Raw genomic sequence first — 18363 nt, 5'->3', positions numbered from 1 at the left:
AGAAGAGAGAGATAAAGACAGGAGAGAGGAGTGAGATAAAGATGAGAGAGAAGAGAGACAGAAAGACAGATGAGAAAGATAGAAGAAAGAGAGAAAAGAGAGAGAAATAGACAGGAGAGAGAGAGAAGAGAGAAAGATAAGAGAGAGATAGATGAGAGAAAGAAGAGAGAGATAAAGAGATAAGAGAGAGAAATTGAGGTAGAAAAGAGAAAGACAGGAGGGAGAGGAGATAAAAACAGATAAGAGATACAGAAGAGAGAAATAGAAGAGAGAGGAGAGGAGAGAGTGATAAAGACAGAGAAGAGAGATATAGACAGAAGAGAAAGAGCAGAGAGATAAAGACAGATAAGAGAGAAATAGAAGAGAGAGAGGATAGAGAGAAAGAGAGAGAGAGAGAACAAGAATGCAACACCTGGCTACAATTCATACAAGGCAATTTGCAAAGATATGCCAGTCTCAACATGCCTTGCGAGCTTTCTAGCCCTTTTAAACATTTTGACAGATTCCCTTTCCTTTTTTTCTTTTCTTTTTAAACTCCAAACACCTCTTGACAAGAGAAGGAAGAAAAATCTGCAACTTCGCCGGGTAGGTGGAGGGCAGGATTAACCCAGGGGAATTTCCCAGCTGTAGGAAAAGGCTGGTTGGTACATTACTGCTATTAGTTGCAGGGGCTGATGCCCAGACAACATAGGGTCATAGGAATAGAGGAATAGAATAGAAATAGAGGAGAATAGAAAAGAATAGAATATGGAAAAGAATAGAGATAGAATAGACTATGGAATAGAATAGAACAGCATAGAATATGGAATGGAATAGAATAGAATAGAATATGGAATGGAATAGAATAGTATAGGAATAGAGAATAGAGAGGAATAGAATAGAATATGGAATGGAGTGGAATAGTAAAGGAATAGAGAATAGAATATGGAATGGAATAGAATAGAATAGAATATGGAATGGAATAGAATAGGAATAGAGAATAGAGAGGAATAGAATAGAATAGAATATGGAATAGAATAGAAAAAAATTGAGAAGAATAGAGAAGAATAGAATAGGAATAGAGAAATAGAGAATAGAATAGAATAGAAATGATTTTATACATTTTACACATTTTTACACAGGTGGATTTGTGTGTTTCCCGATGGATAAAATTGAGCAAGATTGAATAAAATGGAAACGGACTTTAAGAAAAAAGAATAGGATAGGATAGGAATAGAGAATTAGAGAAGAATAGAACAGAACAGAAGAGGAATAGAGGAATAGAATAGAATTAGGAATAGAGAATAGAATAGGAATAAGGAATAGAATGGAAAGGATAGGATAGGATATAGGAATAAGAATAGAATAGAATTAGGAATAGAATAGAATATACAAGTACACAGGTACAGCATTATAATGGAATGGAAACAGAACAGAGTTGGAAGGGACCTTGGAGGTCTTCTAGTCCAACCCTCTGCTTAGGCAGGGAACCCTGGACCCCATACCCTATATACTTACAAACCCCTTCTTGGTTTGTAAGCTCGTCCTTTGTCCCTTCCACCAACTATCCTGGCTTTTCCTCCGGGGGGGGGGGAGGTCAAGGCAGCGGGGATGGCACCACAATCCCTGAACTTTGGGTGGGAGGTCAGCCCCAAGCCTCGGCCACTGCAGTTTCCCAGCAGCCAAGCGGGTTGGAATGCTGGGCCCTGGTCCAACCTCGGTCCCACCACTGTCTGTGTGTGTGTGTGTGTGTGTTTGTGTGCGTAGTGTGTCTCCCCCTAACATGGCCATCTTTTAACCTTCAGGCTGCATCCCATGAATGTTTTTCAACCAAGCAACAACCCTTAAAAACCCCAGGGGGGCTGCTTAGGACCCTCTTCGGACCCCCAGAAAGATTTACACAGCGTTATATCCCGAGATAACTACAAGATTCGAATCACAGTCTTTGTTTGTTTGTTTTGTCAAGTACATATTGGTGGTATACAGAGATATAATAATATCTATATACACGATACTAGTAAAAGAGAAACATGAGGACAAGGGACGGAATGCACGCTGGGGCACTTATGCACGCCCCTTACTGACCTCTTAGGGATCGGGAGAGGTCAACAGTGGACAGTCTAAGGGTAAAGTTTTGGGGGTTAGGTGGTGATACTGCAGAGTCTGGTAGTGAGTTCCAGGCATCAACTCCTCGGTTACTAAAGTCGTATTTCCTGTAGTCAACTTTGGAGCGTTTACTTCGAGTTTGTATCTGTTGTGTGCTCATGTGTTGTTGTGGTTGAGGCTGAAGTAGTCGTTGACAGGAAGGAGGTTGTAGCAGATGATTTTATGGGCTACGCTTAGATCATGGTTTAAGATGACGAATTCTCAGCTTTCTGAACTGAGGATTGTAAGTCTAGTTGTGTAGGGCAGTGATTTTCAACCTTTTTTGAGCCGCGGCACATTTTTTACATTTACGAAACCCTGAGGCACATTGAGCAGGGAGGGGGCGGCGGCTAAAAAAAGTTTGGACAAAAAAATCCTCTCTCTCTTCCTCCCCTTCACTCTATTTCTTTCTCCCTCCCTCTTTCTCTCCCTTCCTTCCTCTTTCTTTCTCTCTCTCTCCATCCCTCTTTCTTTCTCTTCCTTCCTTCCTCTTTTTTGCTCTCTTTCTCCCTCCCTCCCTACCTCCCTCTATGTCTTTCTCTCTCTCTCCTTCCTTCCCTCCCTCTCTTTCTCTCTCTCTCTTTCTTTCTCTTGTTTTCTCTCTCTCTCTTGTTCTTTCTAGCTCTCTCGTGCTCTTTCTCTCTTGCTTTCTTTCTCTCTCTCTCTTGCTTTCTTTCTCTCTTGCTTTCTCTCTCTCTTGCTTTCTTTCTCTCTTTTTTTCTCTCTCTTGCTTTTTTTCTCTCTGAGCTTCGCGGCACACCTGACCATGTCTCGCGGCACACTAGTGTGCCCCGGCACACTGGTTGAAAAACACTGGTGTAGGGGATTCTGTTGCAAGTGGAGGAGTGGAGGGCTCTTCTCGTAAAGTATCTCTGGATATTTTCTTGATACACTTGGGTTACTCATTAAAAGGGTGTTCGCCCTAGCACAAGGACAAAGGCACCAGTCTGAAGATGACGAGTGGGACCTCGTCGAAACATCACCAGAAATCTCTGAAACTTACACGGGAAGAAACCCGAATATGCCAAGACCTTCATATCTATACTTGTGAAAATCTACAAATATTACATATACAGTACATATCATCACCACCACCACCAACCTTGAAGGTCTTCTTCTGTGACGAATCTAAGTGGAACCCAACCCTTGCTCTTATTGTGTCTGGTGTGTTTTTTTGCTTGGTTGCTAAGTTGCTTTAATCATCAAAACGGACAATAAAACTAGAGACAATTAATTTGTGCTAGATACAATTCCTTCTTAGTCACCGAATCCTAAACAAACTTTTCACTGCCACAAATAATAGCAATAGCATTTAGACTTATCTACCGCTTCCTAAGTGCTTTGACAGCCCTCTCTAAGGGGTTTACAGAATCGGCCTCTTGCAAACCCCAACAATCCTCATTTGACCCACCTCGGAAGGACGGAAGGCTGAGTTGATCTCGAGCCGGTGGTGAGATTTGAACCGCTGAACTACAGCTAGCAGCTACAAAATCCTTCGGAAGGATGGAGAGGTGGGGAGGGGGGGAGAGAAGAAAAATGAGCCTAACCCCAAATTACTATCAATCTCTTTCCTCTAAAGACTTTGTTTTTAGAATTATAGAAATGGAAGGGGACCTACGGAGGTTTTCTAGTCCAACCCGCTGCGTAAAGGGAGGAGTGCTTATTATACCATCCTTCTCCAAGCTTTTCTTAAAAAACTTCCAACCATCGATGTACCCACAACTCTGGGAACAAAAAGCCACAGGGAATCCTCAACTTACGACCCCCCCCAATCTCCGTGGGGAGTTGGTTCCAGAGGGCCGGGGCCACCACAGAGAAGACTCTTCCCCTGGGTCCTGTTTGGTTGACGGGATCCAGAGAAGGCCAACTCTGTGGGATCTAATCGGCCGCTGGGATTCGTGCGGCAGAAGGCGGTCCCGGAAGTATTCTGGTCCGATGCCATGTAGGGCTTTTGACCACCTGACCCTGAGGATGCTACTACGTTTTTTTTCCGGGGTCCCCTTGTAACCCTGGCCGGTCGCTAAACAAACTTTCGTTAAGTGGAGGACCACCTGCAGTTATTATTATTGAATTTATTTTTAAGCGCCGTCATGGTTAATAATGCAGCCAGGCTGAAGAAAGTTTAATTATTTTATTTATTTATTTGCAAAGCTGCGAAGCACACGGGTTGTGACAAGCTAGCCAGCAAAGGCACTTGGGAGCGCACGCGCACACACACACAAAAACCACTGTCTTGTGTTATTATGAAACACTTTGCGAAAGGTAAACCACTAATCTGGGCAGGTTTTCTTCTTTTATATATATATGTGTGTGTGTTTTCGTAGATTTTCATGGGAATAAACCCAAATATGCCAAGACACACACACACACACACATACACAAAACCACTGTCTTGTGTTATTATGAAACGCTTTGCGAAAGCTTAACCGCTAATCTGGGCAGGTTTTCTGGTTTTATATATATGCATGTATGTATGTATGTATGTATGTATGTATGTATGTATGTATGTAACTTTTTTTTTTTTTGCTGAATTTGAAAATTAAGGGAGGCTAGGATAGATCTATTTCAGCCTTATTTTGGCCTCATCAGCTAGCCATACCCACTGGGACTTGAACCTGCAACCTTTGCCTTGTAAGGCAGAGAATTATCCTCTAGGCTACAGTATCCAATCCCTTCAGCTCTGCACCAGGGAAGGGTTACATATTTTTGTGTCAAATCACCCTGGTGTATATATATATATATGTGTGTGTGTGTGTGTGTGTTTGTAGATTTTCATGGGAATAAACCCGAATATGCCAAGATTCACACACACACACACACACACACACACACACACACACATATGTATAATGTTCATTTCTCATCAACTGCCTAAACTAAAGAATAAGTTTGTCACCAGAGTTTTAAAAAAATGGGTGGAACGGCTCACAACACCTGGGCACACAGGCCCGAGAACACACACACACAAATAAACACTGCCAAGGAACCCCCTACACACACACACACCCCATCTCAACAGATGCAAACTGGTTAGTGACACACAACTAAACCCCCCCATCCACCCCTCCCTCCAAAAAAGTCAGCGAAGCTGAAAGGGGGGGGAGAGGAGAATTTTTTTTTGACAGGACAAGACACAGCCCAGCGTGAAACGGCTCCAAGGATTTTTAATATCTCTTTGAAAAATCGGCTCATTTGCTTCAAAATCCCCCCCCCTGGGACGTATTGCTCATCTCAAGGTAAAAAAAGAACCAAAATGAGACCTGAATGGGGGGGGGGGTAGGGAGAGAAATGCAACTGTCCCAATATGGGCTGAACAATGCTGAAAACACACACATACACACACAGACACGTTGAAAAAAACCTACCCAGAATTGGAAGAAATTATGTTCGACCGAGTTCGAATCCCACCATCGCAACCAGCAGGATTGTGTTTCTGCCAAAGCAAGCTGGATTTACACAACATGCAACAAGAAAGGGGCAGTGGGTGAATGCGGGGAGAAAACCACTGATATTTTTTCATGATGGCCTTTTCTCTTAAGGCAGGGGTCTCCAAACTTGGCCATTTTTAAAACTTGGGGAATTTTAACTGTCCAAATTAAGACTTGTGGACTTCCAACTCCCAGAATTAAGACTTGTGGACTTCCAACTCCCAGAATTAAGAATTGTGGACTTCCAACTCCCAGGATTAAAAATTCTGAACTTCCAACTCCCAGAATTAAGAATTGTGGACTTCCAACTCCCAGGATTAAGAATTCTGAACTTTCAACTCCCAGAATTAAGAATTGTGGACTTCCAACTCCCAGGATTAAAAATTCTGAACTTCCAACTCCCAGAATTAAGACTTGTGAACTTCCAACTCCCAGAATTAAGAATTGTGGACTTCCAACTCCCAGGATTAAAAATTCTGAACTTCCAACTCCCAGAATTAAGACTTGTGGACTTCCAACTCCCAGAATTAAGAATTGTGGACTTCCAACTCCCAGGATTAAAAATTCTGAACTTCCAACTCCCAGAATTAAGACTTGTGAACTTCCAACTCCCAGAATTAAGACTTGTGGACTTTCAACTCCCAGAATTAAGAATTGTGAACTTCCAACTCCCAGAATTAAGAATTGTGAACTTCCAACTCCCAGAATTAAGAATTGTGGACTTCCAACTCCCAGGATTAAGAATTGTGAACTTCCAACTCCCAGAATTAAGACTTGTGGACTTCCAACTCCCAGAATTAAGACTTGTGGACTTCCAACTCCCAGAATTAAGACTTGTGGACTTCCAACTCCCAGGATTAAGAATTCTGAACTTCCAACTCCCAGAATTAAGACTTGTGAACTTCCAACTCCCAGAATTAAGAATTGTGAACTTCCAACTCCCAGAATTAAGACTTGTGGACTTTCAACTCCCAGAATTAAGAATTGTGAACTTCCAACTCCCAGAATTAAGACTTGTGGACTTCAACTCCCAGAATTAAGAATTGTCAACTTCCAACTCCCAGAATTAAGAATTCTGAACTTCCAACTCCCAGAATTAAGACTTGTGGACTTCCAACTCCCAGAATTAAGAATTCTGAACTTCCAACTCCCATAATTAAGATTTGTAAACTTCCAACTCTCAAACTTAAAACTTGTGGACTTCAACTCCCAGAATTCTGCTGGCAAGTTTGGAGACCCCTGCACTAAAGAATTCAGGGCCACATTTTTGAAAAAAATGGGCTTCATGTCTCTTATTCCAAGGATAATTGAAACATTGCAACGGTTCCACGGCTCGCCCCAATTTCCCTTGAACTTAGTTCCTGGCTCCACATCCGGGGTCATCATTTAAGGTGCAAATATTTACCTTCCAGTTTTTTTTATGATATTGTTAATCACGCTTGTTGTCGGGAGGAAAGAAAAATCAGGGCGGGCTATAAATTTGGCCGGCGACTTAGCTTTCAGGATTAAAATACGAACGGTGCTACAACAACTGAGCCCCAAAATTCCGCAGTTCAAGTGGAGACATTGAGTGGATTTTGCCTCGTTTTATGACCTTGCCCGACCTGGTCGTTAAGTGAATCCCAGCAGTTGTTAAATTGAATGGTGGTTCAGCCTTGACTTGTCAGAAAGTCACAAAAGTGAATCATGTGACACCTCCCAGAGGATGTCACAATGGTCCCAAATGCGGGTCAGTAAATCATGTAGTACGAACAATGATCCTATGTCACTTTTTTTTTGGGGGGGGTTCTAATTTTGGACGGACAACAACAACATCCCCAAAAGAGTTGTTAACCTAATCCTACGTAGCTTCTGCTCTGGTAATCTAACACTACTAACCAGAGCTTACAAAACTTTCGCCAATCCTCGAATACAGCTCATCTGTCAGGGACCCACACTGCATTTCGGACATAAACTCTAGAAAATGTCCAGAGATACTTTACGAGAAGAGCTCTCCTCCACTCGCAACAGAATACCCTACGCTACTACTCACAATCCTAGGTTGAGAAAGCTTAGAACTACGTCACCTTAAACAACCTAAGCATAGCCCATAAAATCATCTGCTACATCCTTCCTACTTCAGCTTCAACCACAACAACACTCGAGCACACAACAGATACAAACTCCAAGTAAACCGCTCCAAACTCGACTGCAGGAAATGCGACTTTAGTAGCCGAGTAGTTGATGCCTGGAACTCACTACTGGACTCTGTAGTATCATCACTTAACCCCTAAAACTTTACCCTTAGACTGTCCACTGTTGACCTCTCCCATAAGAGGTCCGTAAGGGGCGTGCATAAGTGCACCACGTGCCTTCCGTCCCCTGTCCTAATGTTTCCTTTTTTTTTACTAGTATCATATATATAAATATTAGTATATCTTTGTATACCACCAATACGTATGTGACAAAACAAATAAAATAAAAATAAATAAACACTAAACAAACTGTTGTAAGTCAAGGTGTAGCTGTCGATAGGCAGCAATTTATAATCCCTGTGTGAAAAGGTCTTCACAAATTCTAATTCTCCAACCTTTTAAAAGCGATAAATTGCCTTCCCCCCCCCCCCTTTTTCCAAATGCCCAAAATAAGAGACGGTCCCTTCTTCTGACTATAAAAAGCATCCATTTCAAGCAAAGGAAGATCCCAGCTAAGTTCTGATCTCAACTGTTTTGTTTTCCTCTTGAAAACAGGACCAGACCATAAAAGCAAAAATGCTACAGTTATCATATTGTTTTATCTTCTACTGGGCTCAAGAGAGGCAGAAGTTGGTGCCTTTTTTTCCTTTCCCTTTCTCCCCTTTACACAATATTTCATTTCTTTCCCCTCCCCGTTTTACTTTTCCACTACTTTTTTTATATTTTTCTTTGAATGTTATACTTTGAAAAAAACCAATATATATCTTCATAATCTGCCCAGCTTCCTGCCCTCTCTATTTTGTGTGTGTGTGTGTGTGTGTGTGCATGTGTGAGAGAGATGGTAGCTAGATAGTTAGACAGACAGACAATAGGGGAGACACAGGGGAGACACACAGAGATGGTGGATAGACAGACAGAGACGAGAGAGAGAGATGGTGGAGACAAAGATAATAGATGAGAGAGAGAAAGGTGAGATAGAGAGAAAGAGAGATGGTAGATAGACAGAAAATAGAGGAGAGACACACAGAGATGGTGGATAGACAGACAATAGAGAAGAAAGAGAGAGAGAACAAGAGATGGTAGGTAGATAGACAAAGAAGATTAAAGAAAAGAGAGAGATAGTAGATAGAGACAGAGACAATAGATGAGAGAGAGGTAAGAGAGAATGAAAGAACGAGAGATGGTAGATAGACAAACAAGAGGAGAGAAAAGAGAGGTGATAGATAAACAGAGACAGAGACAATAGATGAGAGAGAGAAAGAGAGAATGAGAGATGGTAGGTAGACAGACAAACAAGAGGAAAGAGAGAGAGGTGGTAGATAGACAGAGACAGAGACAATAGATGAGAGAAAGAAAGAACGAGAGATGGTAGTTAGTTAGACAGACAAGAAAGAGATGGTGGAGACAAAGATAATAGATGAGAGAGAGAGAGAGAAAGGTGTGTGAGAGAGAGATGGTAGATAGACAATAGAGGAGAGACAAACAGAGAGATGGTGGATAGACAGACAATAGATGAGAGAGAGGAGAGAGAATGAGAGATGGTAGAGAGTTAGACAGAAAGACAAACAAAAGGAGAAAAGAAAGAGGTGGTAGATAGAGACAGAGATAATAGATGAGAGAGAGATGGCGGATAGACAGATAATAAATGAGAGAGAGAAAGGTGTGTGGGAGAGAAAGAGATGGTAGATAGACAAACAAACAAACAAACAAACAAACAAACAGACAAACAATAGAGGAAAGAGAAGGAGAGAGGTGGTAGATAGACAGATGAGAGGGGGGGAGTAGATAGACAGACGGAGACAATAGATAAGAGAGAAAAAGATGTGTGAGAGAGATGGTAGATAATTAGAGAGACAGACAGACAGACAATAGAGGAGGGAGAGAGGAGAGATGGTAGATAGAGAAGAAAGAGAAGATATTTGGGTATATGGAAACTTAAGCAAGCACAAAAGAAGGATGTAGATAGGTATATATAGATATAAAAATAGGTTACACACACACACACACACACACTGCTCAAAAAAAATAAAAGGAACACTCAAAGAACACATCCAAGATCTGAATGAATGAAATATTCCCACGGAATACTTTGTTCTGTACAAAGTTGAATGTGCACAACAGCAGGTGAAATTGACTGTCAATCAGTGTTGCTTCCTAAGTGGACAGTTGGATTTCACAGAAGTTTGATCGACTTGGAGTTATATTGTGTCGTGTAGATGTTCCCTTTATTTTTTTGAGCAGTGTACAGTATATATATATACAGTATATATACACACACACACAACATACATAAAAACAGTGGGAAGCTGCAGAGTTCCGATCTGTTTATGGTGCATAATAATATCCACAAAACACAAGTCTTTCCAATCCCGGGCCTCAGTTTTACCAGCAGGATTGGGGGCCCTTTGCAAAAAAAACCAAAACCCATTAGCATCCCGATCTCCAGTTCTCGATACACTCAATTCAAGAAATGGGTGGGGAAATGAATAAATGGAAATAAAACTCACACATTTTCCAAAAAAACCGTCCCTTCGGTTGACTTTAAAAGAAGGAGGCCGGCCATTTGAAGCCTTATCGCGCCAGGAATTGATAGATAACTCCCTTAAAAAGTGGCCTTTTATTGTTTACCCAGAATAAAAGGTTTGCCCAGGAAAGTTATAGATTACAAGCTTTCAAACCAGCGGACGGAGGAGATAAGTTGGATCAACATTCGAATTCGTGGCAGTAACCTGGATACTTGGCATTTACAGTATTCCCCAGCTTGGCTGCATCCTGGTTTTTTTGTGATCCTTTAAAAAGTTTCCATCCAGCAAAAGATCTTCTCTCCTTTCACCTACCTGCCTATCATCTAGTATCACTCACCTGTCTCTATCTCTTCCTGTCTGTCAATTCACAACAGCCCTGCTAGGTAGGCCACCCCACTTGTGCTTCCCAATCTCCTTCTCTCCAATCCATAGAAAGGAAAACTTAAGCAAAAACTGCTTGCTAGCTTGGATTCTCCCCTGGTTTTAATCCATTTATTTTTGCTTTATTGATAAAACATTTTTATCCGCCTGCCTTACCTCCAAGTTACTCCGGGAGGCTCACCAGGCGCAAAGATACAAACGACAACAACCAAAAAACTCCCTTTTTCCCCGGAGTAACAAAACGTTCAAACAATTCCAAATAGTTTGCAAATTCCAACAGCCGCCGGTTCTAACGCGTCGTGGGAATGAGTGCAGGAGTGACCCGGGAAGCCTTACAATTCCGCCCCCCCTCCCACGTTCGGGTCTCCCCGCTGAATGCAGGCCCCGCGGTGCCCCCCCTTCTCAAAACTGAATGCACCGCCTTTCTGCCTTTCAGGACAGCGTTCCCCCCTCCCGCCGGTCCTCTGAGCTTAAAAAGAACGCTGGTGCAGCCGGTTGCCTGAGCATGGCCAGAGCGCTAAAGCAGCCGGCCCTCTTAAGCTTGCACAGAGCTCTGGTGCAGCAGGTCCTACGAGCATGCACAAAGCGCCAGGGCAGCCGGTCCTCTGAGCGTGCACAGAGCGCCGCTGCAGCCAGTTCTCTGAGCGTGCACAAAGTATCGGTGCAATCAATTCTCTTGGGCGTGCAGAGCGCTGGTCCATCGTTTCTCCGCGCAGGCAGATCGCTAGTACAGCCGTTCTTCCGAGCATGCACAGAGCGCCGGTGCAGCCATCCGTCTTGAGAATGCCCCCAGCACTGGTGCAGCAGCCGCTTCTCTGAGCATGCACAGAACGCCGGTGCAGCCCGCCCCCTTAAAAATGCCCCCAGCCAATTCCTCTGAGTATGCACAGTCAATTCCTCTGAGCATGCACAGAGCGCCGAGAAAACCCGCTGTCTTGAGAATGCCCCCAGCCAATCCCTGCGCATGCAAAAGCCAATTCCTCCGAGAGTGCACAGAGCGCCGCTGCAGCCCGTCCTCTTGAGAATGCCCCTCTCCCCGCCAATTCCTCCGAGCGTGCCCAGAGCGCCGCTGCAGCCACACCTTCTGAGCATGCACAGAGCGCCGGCCAGCCAATTCCTATGAGAAACGAACAGAGCCAATGCCTCCGAGCATGCACAGAGCGCCCTCTTGAGAATGCCCCCTCCTGCCAATCCCTCTGAGCATGCACAAAGCGCCGGTGCAATAATTTCCTCCGAGCATGCACAGAGCGCCGTAGGGCTCCAGCCCCGCGCTCTCCCTCTCCTTTCCCTCCCCCGCCTTGCTCCCCCCTCAAGCCCCCCGCCCCCCTCCGCCCAGGTAAGGCCAGCCCGAGCCGGGGGCGCACCTGCCCGCCCCCCCTCCACTCACAGCCAGTTGCTGGCGTTGGCCGAGGCGGCGGCGAGGATGAGCAGCGGCAGCGAGCGCAGGAGGCGGCCGGGGCTCATCCTGCGGGGACGCGGGGACCGCCCAGCCCGGCCCTCCGCCCGGGGCACGCGGCGGGGAGGGGACGGCCGCTCAGGTGTCGGTGGGGGCGCCGCCGCCGCCGCCCGCTCGGCCCGGCCGGCCGGGGCAGCAGCAGCAGCAGCAGCGAGAGGCGGCCGGAGCGGAGCGCCGGACTGTCAGCGCGGGGCCGGGCGCTCCCGGGATGCGGGCGGGCGGGGCGCGGCCCCAGGGGGGCGGCTCTCGGGGGCGGGGACGGGGACACCCCCGAGGCGGAGCGCCGCCGCGCCGCCCAGCCCGGCCTCGGGCGGGATGGCAGCCGGGAGGGGGGGCACCTCCGAGGTCCTCTAGTCCGACCCATGCCCCTCCGAAAGGAGACCCTCTCCACGCTCTCCAGGCTTAAACCTGTTTAGAACATAAGTAGACTCATCAAGTCGGAAGGGACCTTGGAGGTCGTCTAGCCTGACCCCCCTGCTGGAGCAGGAGACCCTATACAATGGGCAGAGGACATCTGGGAACTAAAGTCCAGACAGATATGTGGACATTGAAGTTCGCACGGCCTAAAGGTGCCGGATTGGGAGATCCCTGCAGTAGAACTATAAGTAGAACCATATAGTTGGAAGGGACCTTGGAGGTCGTCTAGTCTGACCTCCTCCTCTGACAGATGGCAGAGGACATCTGGGAACTAAAGTCCAGACAGACAGGTGGGCATTGACGTTCACAAGGCGTAAAGGTGCCAGTTTGGGCGATCCCTGCAGTAGAACAATAAGTAGAACCATAAAGTTGGAAGGGACCTTGGAGGTCTTCTAGTCCGACCCTTGCCCCTCCAAAAGGAGACCCTCTCCACGCTCTCGGGGCAGACATACATGGGCATTGATGTTCCTAAGGCATAAACCTGTTTAGAACATAAATAGACTCATCAAGTCGGAAGGGACCTTAGGGGTCATCTAGTCTGACCTCCTCCTCTGACAGATGGAGGGAACTAATGTCCAGACAGATAGGTGGGCATTGATGTTCGCAAGGCCTAAAGGTGCCAGATTGGGAGATCCCTGCACTAGAACAATAAGTAGAACCACGAAGTTGGAAGGGAGCTTGGAGGTCTTCTAGTCTGACCCCCTTCTCCAGCAGGCAGTGGGCAGAGGACATCTGGGAAACAAAGTCCAGACAGATGTGTGGGCATTGAAATCCACAAGGCATAGAGGTGCCGGATTGGGAAATCCCTGCAGTAGAACAATAAGTAGAACCATAAAGTCAGAAGGGACCTTAGGGGTCGTCTAGTCTGACCTCCTCCTCTGACAGACGGCAGAGGACATCTGGGAACTAAAGTCCAGACAGATATGTGAGCATTGAAGTCTGCAAGGCGTAAAGGTGCTGGATTGGGAGATCACTGCAGTAGAACAATAAGTAGAATCATAAAATCACAAGGGACCTTAGAGGTCTTCTAGTCTGACCCCCTGCTTTAGCAGGAGACCCTATACAGTGGGCAGAGGACATCTGGGAACTAAAGTCCAGACATGTGGGCATTGAAGTCCGCAAGGCCTAAAGGTGCCAGATTGGGAGATCCCTGCAATAGAACAATAAGTAGAACCATAAAGTCGGAAGGGACCTCGGAGGTTGTCTAGTCTGACCCCCTCTGCTCCGATAGGAGATCCTCTCCACCCTTTCGGGGAAGATATCTATGGGTGTTAAAGTTCAAAAAGGCTTAAAAATTCCCAAGTTTGGGAGATCCCTGCAGTAGAACATAACTGGAACCATAAAGTTTGAAGGGACCTTGGAGGTCTTCTAGTCTGACCCCCCCTGCTCCAGCAGGAGACCCTATATATAGTTCCAGACAGACAATCTGAGAACCAAAGTCCAGATAGATGTGGGAATTGAAGTTCACAAGGCGTAAAAGTGCTGGATTGGGGAATCCCTGCAGCAGAACATAAGTAGATCCTAAGGTTGGACCTCAGAGGTCTTCTAGTGTGACCCCTTCCTCTGACAGATGGCAGAGGAAATCTGAGAACTAAAGTCCAGACTTCCAGATGTGGGAATTGAAGTTCAGAAAGGCTTAAAAAATCCCAAATTTGGGAGATCCCTGCAGTAGAATATATATATATAATTTTTTTAATATAAAAATTGCTGGTGACCAAAACTGGGCCTGTCCACCCGTCTTTCCAGCGGCCTAGTGAAACTTTTTCTGATAGGAATAAAATAGACGCCGCTGAGTTGACAATGTGACTTTATGAGAATTGTTTTATTTTTTAAAAAAACCACAACAACAGCAAAACCAGCTCGGGCTTGGGAAAAAACCGGTGACTAATGGCAGGAGGCAGGCGTGGTTCTGCGCTCAGCCCGTTCTGGCATTAGCGGGAGCCACCTCTAAGCCGGGCTGAGCCGAGAGCCCCAACGAGACTGGAACCGCAGGCAGGCCTTGACCTGCTCTGCCTTTCTCTCTGCGCCCGGCGTTTGTCCTCACCGCGGCTCTGCCCTGCGCCTTCGGGAGACGGTTTAAAGCCCTGGAGCTGCGGCTGGGGGAGACCCACAAGCCTGTCCTGCCTCGCCCCAAAAGGGTTGCGGTTCCTTTTGGGATAGTTGCTGAGAAGGCTTCTTCTCTTCTCTTCTCTTCTCCTCTCCTCTCTTCTCTTCTCCTCTCTTCTCTCTTTCCTTTCTTTTCCTTCCCTTCCCTTCCCTTCTCTCATCCTCCTTTCCTTTCCTTCTTTCCCTCCCTCCCTTCCCTTCCTTTCCTTTCTTCTCCTCTCCTTCTTCCTTTCCTCTCCTCTCTTTTCCTTTCCCTTCCTTTTTTTCATTCTTCTTCCTTCCCTTCTCTCTTCCTCCTTTCCTCTCCTTCTTCCTTTCCTTTCATTTCCTTTCCCTTTCTTCATTCTTCCTTCCCTTCTATCTTCCTCCTTTCCTCTCCTCTCCTTCCTTTCCTTCATTCTTCTTCCTTCCTTCCCTTCTCTCTTCCTCCTTTTCTCTCCTCCCCTCCCCCCTCCCTCCATTCCTTCTTCTTTCCCTTCCTCCTCCTTTCCTTTCCATTCCAACTTTTGTTATCCTGTCATTCCTGCTTGAGCAAGTGGTTGGACTAGAAGACCTCCAAGGTCCCTTCCAGCTCTATTCTGATTGATTGATTGATAGATATAGTATCTCCTGCTTGAGCAAGGGGCGGGAGTAGAAGACCTCCAAGGTCCCTTCCAACTGTATTATTCTGCATTCTGTCTCCTCTTGGCCTCTCCCATCTGCCGGGATCCTCTCTAGGGCTATTCCGGGACCCTTTTTCTCACTCCAAATTTGTTTATTAGACCCAGTAAGCCACGTCGCGCTTAATCCCCAGGCCGACGGAAACCGAGATGAAGCCGGGTTGCGAAGGCCTCCTTCACCCCGGATTCTTGCCGGCCTGCGTGCGGCTGTGTTTTCCGAACGCCGGGTAATTGGTTTATTCCAGAGGTAACTGTATAAATAGCGAAGGGGAAACGCTTCCTGTTCCAAAGCAAATAATGAACTGCCAGCCGGTTGGCACCAGGCCACCGGACGGCAGAAAGGGCAGGCATGCCTCAGGGTGCAGCAATGCGCAGCCGGGCCCTGCTCCCTTGCGCGCCGGCAGGCTGGCTGAAATAACTTGGCTCTGTCCCTGGTGGAACTCCCTTCTCAAACAGTGGCCTTGCCATCAGAACAGAGCCGGAAGGGGCCTTGGAGGTCTTCTAGTCCAGCCCCCTGCTCGAGCAGGAGAGCCCTAGGCCATTTTAATGGATCCATTTTAATCGATTGATTGATTGATTGAGTGAATGTTTTAAAAGTTTTAGGATGTTTTTAAGTCTTTTAGCTGTTATTAATTGGGTCAAATTGTTTTATTATGTATTCTAGGTTTGTTGTGAGCCACCCCGAGTCCGCGGAGAGGGGCGGCCTACAAATCAAATCAAATCAAATCAAATCAAATCAAATCAAATCAAATCAAATCAAATCAAATAAATAAATAAATAAATAAATAAATAAATAAATAAATAAATAAATCCATCCATCCATCCATCCATCCATCCATCCATCCATCCATCCATCCATCCATCCATCCATCCATCCATCAGAATAAAGCCGGGAGGAAATTTCGAGGTCTTCTAGTCCAACCCCTTGTTTGAAAAGGAGAGCTAGACCTTATCAATCAATCAATCAATCAATCAATCAATCAGAATAGACCTTGGATGTCTTCTACTCCAACCCTCTGCTCAAGCAGGAAAGCCTATACTATATCAATCAATCAATCAATCAATCAATCAATCAATCAGAATAGAGTCAGAAGGGGCCTTAGAGGTCTTTTAGTCCAACCTCCTACTCATGCAGGTGAGCTAGACCTTATCAATCAACCAATCCACCCACCCACCCACCCATCCATCCATCCATCCATCACAATAGAACTAGAAGGAAACTTTGAGATCTTCTGGTCCAACCCCCTACTCAAGCAGGAGAGCTAGACCTTTTCAATCAATCAATCAATCAATCAATCAATCAATCACTCAGAATAGACCTTGGAGGACTTCCAACCTCCTGCTCAACCAAGAAAATCTATATTATATCAATCAATCAGAAGGAAATTGAGGTCTTTTAGTCCAAGCCCCTACTCAAGCAGGAGAGCTAGACCTTATCAATCAATCAATCAATCAGAATAGAGCCTGAAGGAAAGTTTGAGGTCTTCATTCTAGTCCCACCCTGTGTTCAAACAAGAGAGCTAGACCTTATCAATCAATCAGTCAATCAGAATAGACCTTGGAGGTCTTCTAGTCCAACCCCCTACTCAAGCAGGAGAGTTAGACCTTATCAATCAATCAATCAATCAATCAATCAATCAATCAATCGGAATAGACCTTGGAGGTCTTCTAGTCCGGCTCTTTGCTCAAGCAGGAGACCATTTCAGGCGCTTGGCCGTCCAATCTTTTCTTTAAAACCTTCCGTGCTGAAAGCCCCCACGACTTCTGGTGGCAAGCTGTTCCATTGGTTCCCCTTGCTTCTCTCCTGGATTCGTTCCCATCCGTTGCCCTCTGGCGCTTTGGAAAATAACTTGACTCCCACTTCTTTGGGGCAACCCCTGAGATATTGGAAGGATGCTATCATGTCACCTCCCCAGTCCTTCTTTCCATCCAACTTCGACACCCAATTCCTGCAACCGTTCTTCCTATGTTTTAGCCTCCAGGATTTTAATCCTCTTAGTTGCTCTTCTCTGCACTCTTTCCAGGGTCTCAGCCTTAAAAAAATATATATTGGTTTTCAAATATATTTTAAAACAGACAAATCTACGGAGTCTACTGAGAGGGGTGGCATACAAATCCAATAAATGAATGAATGAATGTATGAATGAATAAATAACAACAAAAGACAGACACATTAAACAAAAACAACAACAGCAAAAAAATTATAATATCAGTAAACATTCAGTATTTCTGCATTGCAACCTTTTTTTTTTTTTAAACACGATGACCAAAATCAGATGCAGGATTGGAGGACTGGGGGTGTTTAAGGTGTTCATTTTGTCTAAAATGGTCTGGGATCGCCTCCTTGAGTAGGGGGTCAGACTAGATGACCCCCTGGGGCCCTTTCGGCTGCGATGCTGTTTCCATCATCGCCCCCTCTTCCTCTTCCTGCAAGAAACCGGGGTCTCCCTATTCCCCAAATTTTTCATTAACTCCAATTTCCACCCCTCACCTCCCCTTGTCACGTTTTTCGTTAACTCCTCATCCTCCCCTCTCTCTTTTTTTTTTTCATAAACTCCAGTAGAGATTCTCAGCTTTTCCAAAAACTTGTTTTGGAATTAATGATTTTCTCTTGCTGACCAAACTGGGAAGTCCCTCATTATCAATAATCATTAACCGGGTGCACGAAAAAGATTTCGGCTGCGGTTAGCTTCATAAACTTTCTTTCTTTCTTCCTTCCTTCCTTCCTTCCTTCCTTCGTCCCTCTCTTTTTTCTCTTTCTTTCTTTCTTTTTCTTTCTTTCTTTCTCCCTCCCTCCATCCCACACCTCCTTCCTTCCTTCCTTCCTTCCTTTGCCCCTTTCTTTCTTTTTTCTTTTTTTTCTTTTCTTTCTTTCTTTCTTCCTTCCTTCCTTTTCTTTTCTTTCTTTTTTTCTTTCCCTCCCTCCCTCCTTCCCTCTCTTTCTCTCCCTTTCTCCCCCTTTCTTTCTTTCTTTCTTTCTTTCTTTCTTTCTTCTCTCTCTCTCCCTTTCTACTTAAGAACCTGGCCATGGAACGAATTAGGTTCGTAAGTAGAAGTACTACTATAGTAGGAAAGAGAAAAAGAAAGGAATGA

The 18363-nt window shown here is 45.3% G+C and overlaps 1 protein-coding gene across 1 annotated transcript in view; it reads right to left on the bottom strand.

The window, feature by feature from the left end:
* Positions 1-12193, bottom strand: part of WNT4 (Wnt family member 4) — a 32431-nt gene extending 20238 nt beyond the window's left edge. The window contains exon 1 of the mRNA XM_070759075.1: positions 12020-12193. Coding sequence (XP_070615176.1) covers positions 12020-12096 — 77 coding nt within the window. The 5' untranslated portion in view covers positions 12097-12193. The remainder of the gene's footprint in view (positions 1-12019) is intronic.
* Positions 12194-18363: the final 6170 nt, after the last annotated feature.

This window comes from Erythrolamprus reginae, chromosome 8, assembly GCF_031021105.1.
Source record: "Erythrolamprus reginae isolate rEryReg1 chromosome 8, rEryReg1.hap1, whole genome shotgun sequence".
Lineage (NCBI taxonomy): Eukaryota > Metazoa > Chordata > Lepidosauria > Squamata > Dipsadidae > Erythrolamprus > Erythrolamprus reginae.
This window is presented reverse-complemented; position numbering and strand designations above follow the sequence as displayed.